At 40.0% G+C, this 8873-nt stretch overlaps 1 protein-coding gene across 1 annotated transcript in view; it reads right to left on the reverse strand.

The window, feature by feature from the left end:
* TRIM37 (tripartite motif containing 37) overlaps positions 1–8873 on the reverse strand; it is a 144889-nt gene that overhangs the window by 12368 nt on the left and 123648 nt on the right. The window contains exons 20-22 of the mRNA XM_003795582.3: positions 7311–7439; positions 6244–6433; positions 3847–3965 (exon numbers count right to left, since the gene is read on the reverse strand). Of these exons, the coding sequence (XP_003795630.1) occupies positions 3847–3965; positions 6244–6433; positions 7311–7439 (438 nt within the window). The remainder of the gene's footprint in view (positions 1–3846; positions 3966–6243; positions 6434–7310; positions 7440–8873) is intronic.

Raw genomic sequence — 8873 nt, forward strand, 5'->3', positions numbered from 1 at the left:
CCCGCCACAACACTGGCTATTTTTTGTTGCAGTTGTCATTGTTTAGCTGGCCCAGGCCGGGTCAAACCCACTAGTCTTGGTCGGTGTGTGTGGCTAGCGCCATAACCACTATGCAACGGGCACCAAGCCTCAAACACTCCATATACAAGATATGTTACTGAATTAACACTGACTGTAGCTCTAAATCCCACCTGAATAATTCCATACTTTCAGAAACTTGCAAATCCTAAATGTGGTCAAGCAAAGTTTAGGTTAAACTTTCAACTTAAATAAAAATGAAACAGATGTCAAAAACTTTTTTTTCTTTTGAGACCAAGTCTCATTATGTCACCCTCAGTATAGTGCCATGGCGTCACAGCTCACAGCAACTTCAAATTCTAAGGCTTAAGCGATTCCCTTGCCTCAGCCTCTCGAGAAACTGGGACTCCAGGCACCTGCCACAATGTCCAGCTATTTTTTTGTTGTAGTTGCCATTTTGTTGTTTAGCTGGCCTGGGCCAGGTTTGAACCCACCAACCTAGATGTGCATGGCTGGTGCCGTAACCACTGTGGTATAGGCGCCAAGCCTTATGTCAAAAACTTTCAGTGTTTTTCATGTTAACCGGCTATTTTAAGTAGAAAAATTGCTATAGTAATGTGAATTTATTAGTGGAGGGATGCTGAAATTAATAAGTCTGAATCATCTCTCACCTAAAATAAAGTAAAATGCTCTTTACTCCTTACCTTTTTTTTTTTTTTGAGACAGAGTCTCATTCTGTTGCCCTAAGTAGAGTGCCATGGCCTTATAGCTCACAGCAACCTCAAATTCTTGGGCTTGAACAATCCTCTTGCACCACACGTAGCTAGTTTTTCTATTTTTAGTAGAGATGAGGTCTCACTCTTGTTCAGGCACATCTTGAATTCCTGAGTTCAAGCAATCCACCTGCCTTGGCCTCCCAGAGTGCGAGGATTACAGGGTGCGCCACTGAGTCTGGCCCACTGCCCACTAGTTTTACTGTCCCTAGTTCCACACCCCATTCCCACTTCTACTTCCCAGATTTACTCTCTGCAATGTAGCTAGGGTAGGAATGTACAAATAAAAAACATAATTTTACCGTGTCACTTCTTGCTAAGACTCTATTCAAAGGACAAAGTCTGTATGATAGCTGAGATATACAAATCCTTCACGATCTGATGTTTGCCTGCACCCACTCTTGCCTCATTGCCAGTCGTCACCTGGCTAATTCCTACTTAATCCCTTAGGACAGCAGTTTCCCAGCCCGTGGGTCGTGACCCATAGGAACTGTATTAAAGGGCCACGGCATTAGGAAGGTTGAGAACCACTGCCTTAGGATGACTGTTCCAATAGTAGACTAGAGCCTAGGTTAGCAGAGAGGTGCTCTGGGTTTAAATTCCCTCCCTCCCAATTACTAACTCTGACTTTGCTTACCTGTAAGACCTGGATAACAAAAGAAACTGTTATGTACAGTTGTACTGCGAATTATGTACAACTTAGTATTGGTAAAGTCTTTAGCAGTCTCTGGCACGTAGTGAGGATTTACTAAATATTATCTTTTATTACCCTGTATCTCTTCTTTGAGCTCTCTGTATACCTGATCACAGCATTCATCACCTTATGTTATAATTAGCTATTTAGTAACTAGTCTGACACCTAACCAGTGGTTTTCAGGTGCTCTCCCTGTCTCCTCCCACCATATATACCCAGCATATCTGAGCTACAAATTGTTCCTATGTGGCCCACTCTGGCAAGTGAGTCTCCCTCAAAGAGTGGTCAATCCTGGTTGGGTTATGCGTTCAACTAACGGTTCTTGACAGGAAATGATTTTTGCCTCCCAGGGAACATTTGGCAATGTCTGGAAACATTTTTGGTTGCTGTAACTGGGGGGAAGCACTACTGACACCTAGTGGTTCAAAGCTGTGATGCTGCTAAATACTATTGCAAATGCGGGAAACAGTTTCTCTATAATAAATTAATTATGTGGTCCAAAATGAAAATGGTGCCAAGGTAAAGAAACTCTGAACTAAATAATAGATCCATGAATTACTTTATCACCAGCATAAATTTGACATCAGGCAAATCAAAAGTATTTCATAAGTATCTCCATGAAAAAAAATGAGCTGTAGACACCCGTAGCTCGGTGGTTGGGGCACTGGACACATACACCAAGGCTAAAGGGTTCGAACCTGGCCCAGGCCTGCTTAAACAACAATGACAACTACAACAAAAACATACCAGGAGCCTGTAGTCCCAGCTACTTGGGAGGATGAGGCAAGTGAATCATTTATGCCCAAGAGTTTGAGGTTGCTATGAGCTGTGACACCACAGCACTCTACTGAGGGCAACATAGTGAGACTCTTGTCTTTAAAAAAAAAAAAAAGCTATAGTTCTAGTACATACTGTTAAGAATTAAGCCACTCCAATTTATATCTAGTACGTATAAACACAGAGAAAGTAGCTAATCCTTGCTACTTTCTATAAAGATCATCAATCATAATACTTTTATCTTAGTTTTTTTTTTTTTTTTTTTTTTTTGAGACAGAGCCTCAAGCTGTCCCCCTGGGCAGAGTGCTGTGGCATTACAGCTCACAGCAACCTCCAACTCCTGGGCTCAAGCGAGTCTCCTGCCTCCGCCTCCCAAGTAGCTGGGACCACAGGCGCCCGCCACAACGCCTGGCTATTTTTTGGTTGCAGCCATCATTGTTGTTTGGCGAGTCCGGGCTGGGGATTCGAACCCACCACCTTAGGTGCACATGGCTGGCGCCTTAGCCGGTTGAGCTATAGGCGCCAAGCCATCTTAGTGTTTTAATAATAAATACATCACTTTAAAAATCCTTTCCATTTAATCTCTCCTAAACAAAATAATGCTACCTACTACAGGGCACCAACTAGGAAAGCAAACCAAAACACTTAGGGTTCTTTAACTAAAAAAACCTGAAAATGCCACCAGGCACACACTGTCTCTACATGGCAACCAGAGGTAGATGCTGGCACCTGCACAGATGTTTTGAGTACAATTCATCAACCATTGGAATTCAAATGAGTGCAGAGGTGGAAAGTAGCTGAGTTTCACTGAGAAATGAAAAAAATTCCAATGTCAAATGTCATGAAGAAAGCTGATGTTCCTTTCTGCTAACATATAAAGGACTCGGCAAGGGCAATACATATAGCATTTAAAAAAAAATACATGTAGCATTGCTTCAAGTACCTGCTGCTACCCCAAATTACAAAATGTCTTCTGTTTTTAAATAAACAATCATGAACTTGGAAAAATATGTAGAAAAGATACTAGAAAGTGTAAGGGGGAATAAACTGGCAGAGTTGTCATTGGTTACCTACCATAAGGGATTTTAAAAATGATTAAAACTTGGAATGCTTTTGTAAGATGAAAAAAGCAATCTATAGACTAACCAAAACTGACTTTAAAACATGAAGGCTGGACAATATTCTAATTCACTGTTTTGGGGCCTATCTTCCCACTAAGACTGTGAACATATTCAATTCATCTTTGCACATTTAGCAAAAATCCAATACCTGGCATATACATGGTTTAATATATTTATTGACTGGACATATGAATTATTTGAGGATTCTTCCACCTGTAAATGTCTCTTCTAGTGAGACATGTCCTTTTATGGAATAATTATCCATTTTGCCTTCTCTGTGTTTAATATTCTAGTAAATCAAATTCATTAGCAAAATGAATGCAGTGTTCAGATGAAGTATACCAGATAGCAGATCTCAGACACATTTTACCCAGCCACTCCCTATGAACCCCCCCTCCTACCACCACCAAAAAAGGGTCAGTATCCCCACCTCCTGCCTAATTATAACTCTCTCATTTCTTACCTTCCTCAGGGGCAGCTGAAGCTCCTTCAGGTAACACAGGCTGTAACTCCCCTGTTTCAGAATTATTTTCCAAATCAGTCATCTGCATTCCTTCCAAATGACCTCCTTTAGCATTAGCCCTCAAAAAGGGAGAAAACAACTTGATATTTTTAAACTTATATAACTACTATGTGTCAGAATGATCTGTATTTTCCTTTCTTAGAACTGAGCAGCATACTGCAAATAGTGTATGCACTGGTGTTTAATAGCAAAGTTCATATTTTATCTTAAAATATCTCTAATAATATTTCTCTAAAGATTCAGAGTAAAAAGTTATAAAATGATGGACTACAGCAACGTCAATATCCTGTTTTTGATATTGTACTAAAGTTTTGTACAATGTTATCCTAAGGGAGAACAGGTTACGGTACACAAGATCTCTCTGTATTATTCCTTAATTGTGCGAATCTATAATTATCTTAAAAATTTCAGTTGAAATATAAATAAAAGCTCTAAATAATATGTTCTAATAGGGAAAGACTTGAGATATACTATTAAGAAAACATCTTTTGTATTTAAAAAAAAGCTACACAGTCAAAGTTGTTTATACATAAGGCAGCATATACAAAAAAGAACAGCATGAATATGTGTGGGGCAAGGTTGCAAAAATAGGCAGATGGGAAATAAAGACGGAGAATATTTCACTTCCTATTTTTTCTTTTCCTTCAATTTTGAACCACTTATCATTTGCCCTTAAAACTTTATGCTTGTATTATTTTAAATGAGGCAGGTAAAAAAAAAGACACAAGCTGGATAATGTATATATGAACTAAATTGGCCGATACAATCAAATCTAAAATGAGGAATACAACAGCTAAGAGCTACAGTTATTTGTACAGGATTTTACACTCTACAAAAAACAAATCCATGTTCATATACATTTCATTTTTATGATTAAAGGCAGATATACAATCTCTATAACAAATAAAAATATAAAAGTTAGCCTTAGCTTTAACTTTAAAAGAACATGTACACCAGGCTAGGAAATGGGGAAAACAAGATACTTTCTAGTGATTTTTTTCAACACCTTTCTATAGCTCAAACTTTAGCAACAACCAAAAAAACTAAACCACCAGCTGCTCTTCTACATTTGTAATTGAGTCAGACATTGAAACTATATAAAATTAAGTAAAAAAAATTTTTTTGGAAGACAGTCTCACTTTGTCATCCTTCGTAGAGTGCTTTAGTGTCACAGTTCACAGCAACCTCAAACTCAAGAGATTCTCTTGCCTCAGCCTCCCAAGTAGCTGAGACTACAGGCGCCTGCTACAATGCCCAACTATTTTTAGAGACAAGGTTTCGCTTTGGACCAGGTTGGTCTTGAACCTGTGAGCTCAGGTAATCCACCTGCCTCCGCCTCCCAAGTGCTGGGATTACAGGTGTGAACCACCTCGCCTGGCAAAATTAAGCAAATGTAACGGATGCTAATCTTTCTCTAAATTTAAAGTTCTTTTCAAAGTCTCCAAGGTAAAACTATTCCACTGCTTCAATTTAGAGACATATTTAATATCCATAAAACAGAGCAGCAGATGGATATTAATGGGTCATCTAGCACATCCATAGACAATACATTCCATAGTCACTCTACCTTTTGAATGAATAGAAGTTTTATTGCATGGCTGAGATTTGAATTTATGTTTCCTGGGAGAGAGATAATTGTATCAACTACCACACACCTTTTGGGAAATCTCAGCTATGAGTTTTGAGGATATTTTTCATAAGAAGAGAGAAAAAGGGCCAGATGAAACCAAAACAGCAGTGTTAAAATTGCTGCGTTTTGTTTCATACAAAATATATGTAAAGACCTGTGATGCATAATACAGCTCAGCACAAAAGTCTTTGAAAAATGGGACATTTCAGTGGGACAGATGAACAAAAAAGGTGACATAAAAATCTTATAAGGCAGAGTTCACACAAAGTTGGACATCACTGTTATTCTTTTCTTTTCTTTTTTTTTTTGACCAGGGTTGGGTTTGAACCCGCCACCTCTGGCATATGGGGCCAGCGCCCTACTCCTTTGAGCCACAGGCACTGCTCCCATCACTGTTATTCTAACTCAGCGGTTCTCAACCTGTGTGTCACAACCCACAGGAACTGTACTAAAAGGCTGCGGCATCAGGAAGGTTGAGAACCACTGTTCTAACTTCAGGGAAAACAAGCTGATTTATGTAAACTGAACTTCCAATACTATTACCCCATTAAAAAGAAAAGGTAAGGAATCAGATACTTTAAAGGTTACCCTTTAATGCAATAAATGAATTTTCTACCCATTAAAAATTAACAAAGGAGAAATTAATTTTGTTTATAATGTAGAACAAAGCTATTATTCTATTACATAAACAAAAGAGCTTAATTTACCCCAAGGTGACCATTTTCCTTCTTTTATCAATAGTAGGTAAGCCACTGAAAACTGCAACCACAACGGCATCGGAATCTAAAGCTTTACAATGCCGGTCTTCAGTTTTTGGCAAAATATCACCAATACTGCTATGTATCAAGGCTCGAGGAGAACTGTGCCGGCTCCCAGTCTGAGAGCTTCCTGGAGAACCTTCAAAAAAGGAAGATAAATATTCAGAAAAGCAAATAAACACTAAAGGTCTCAATTAGGTTACAAAATCCACTATTACATTTTAAAACTGTGAAAATTTCAAAAACAAATTTAGAATATATTCTAGTCTTTTTGAAGATAGGTATTCAAAATTAAGGAGTAGGCTTGGCACCTGTAGCTCAGCAGCTAGAGTGCCAGCCACATACACCAGAGCTGGCGGGTTTGAATCCAGCCTGGGCCTGCCAAACAATAATGACAACTATAACAAAAAAATAGCTGGGCATTGTGGTGGGAGCCTGTAGTCCCAGCTACTTGGGAGGCTAAGGCAAGAGAATTGCTGAAGCCTAAGAGCTTAAAGTTGCTGTGAGCTGTGACGCCACTGCACTCTACCTAGGACAACATAGTGAGACCGAGTAGCTGGGTGCACTGGCTCACAACTGTAATCCTACCACTCTGGGAGCCCAAAGCAGGTAGACTGCTTGAGCTCAGTAGTTCAAGACCAGCCTGAGCAAAAGTTCAAAACACCATCTCTACTAAAAATGAAAAAACTAGCCAAGCATTGTGGCAGGCACCTGTAGTCCCAGCTACTTGGGAAGTTAAGGTAAGGGGATCCTTCAGCCCAGGAATTTGAGGTTGCTGTGAGCTATGGTGCCACTAGCACTCTAGCCTGTGAGCTGAGATTCTGTTTCAAAAAAAAAAAAAATCAAGGAACAGGCTAATGCAGTCTAATGACACATTCTGTTCTGAGATGAAGAAATTCTGAAACAGAACTTCACCACTTTTAATACATTTCAATGTCTAAAGCTCCACCACAACATTAATTTCTGATAATAGACATTTGCCCACTGAAATTCCATTCTGAATTCCCCAAATTTACCTTCAGACAGAGCCTGACAATCTCCCTTTGAACGATTATTTTCTCCAGAGTCCACCGCTCTTCGAAGTGACAAACTACCTGCTATACTGGACCGAGCTGACTTGGGTGAATTACTCTTCTTAGCTGTGGCTGTAAAGACATTTTAAAACATTTTTTAATATGATCAAGTACACACAGCACAAAATTTACTAGTCAGAAAAAGCTACTTGGGAGGCTGAGGCAGGAGGATCACTTGAGCCCAAGAGTTTCAGCTATGATGACATCCCTGCACTCTATCCTAGCAATAGAACAAGAACCTGTCTCCAAAAGGAAAAGAGAAGAAAAAAAATAAACAAATGATCAAATGATCTTGAGAATGGTGCCAAAACCATTCAACAGGAAAGTCTTTTCAATAAATAATGTTGGAAAATTGGATATCCGCATGCATTAGATTAAAAACTAGACCCCTATCTCCTCACCTTATTAAAAAAAAACTCAAAAAGGATTAAAGACATAAATGTAAGATCAAAAAAAATAACCATAAGAAAATAATTGGAGAATGGGGCAGCGCCTGTAGCTCAAAGGAGTAAGGCACCAGCCCCATATGCCAGAGGTGGTGGGTTCAAACCCAGCCCCGGACCAAAAAAAAAAGAACAGAATTGGAGAAATGCTGCAGGACATAGTTCTGGGAAAAGATTTTATGAATAAGACATTAAAAGCATAGACAACAAAAGCATAACTAGACAAATGGGATTATATCAAAGTCAAAACCTCTGCACAATGAAGGAAAAAAATCCATAGAGGGAAAAGACAAGCTACAGGCTCAGCGTCTGCAGCACAGTGGTTATGGCGCCAGCCACACGCACCGACCCTGGCAGGTTCGAGCTCGGCCTGGGCCAGCTAAACAATGACAACTGCAACAAGAAAATAGCCGGGTGTTGCGGTGGGGACCAGTAGTCCCGGCTACTTGGGCAGCTGAGGCAAGAGAATTGCTTAAGTCCAAGAGTTTGATATTGCTATGGGCTGTGACGCAACGGCACTCTACTGAGGACAACATAGTGAGACTCTGTCACAAACACAGAATATAAACACAGAAAATAACAAGTGTTGGGTGGCGCCTGTGGGTCAAAGGGGTAGAGTGCCGGCCCTGTAAGCTGGAGGTGGCAGGTTCAAACCCAGCCCCAGCCAAAAAAAAAACTGCAAAAAAAAAAAGAAAGAAAGAAAATAACAAGTGTTGGTGAAGATGCAGAGAAACTGAAAGCCTTATGCCCTGCTGGTGGGAATATAAAATAGTGTGGCTACAGCTTGGCACCTGTAGCTCAGTGGCTAGGGCACCAGCGACATGCACAGGGGCCAGTGGATTCAAACCCGGCCCAGGGCCTGCCAAACAAGGACAACTATAACAAAAACATAGCCAAGTATTGTGTTAAATAATAGGTTTGGCTGAAAGTCCTAACTACTCGGGAGGCTGACGCAAGAGAACTGCCTAAGCCCAAGAGCTGGACATTGCTGTGAACTGTGACTCCATGGCACTCTACCAAGGGCAACATAGTGAGACTCTGTCTCAAAAAAATAAATAAATAG

The sequence above is a fragment of the Otolemur garnettii genome, unplaced genomic scaffold (assembly GCF_000181295.1).
Source record: "Otolemur garnettii isolate 467f Iridium unplaced genomic scaffold, OtoGar3 scaffold00094, whole genome shotgun sequence".
Taxonomy (NCBI): Eukaryota; Metazoa; Chordata; class Mammalia; order Primates; family Galagidae; genus Otolemur; species Otolemur garnettii.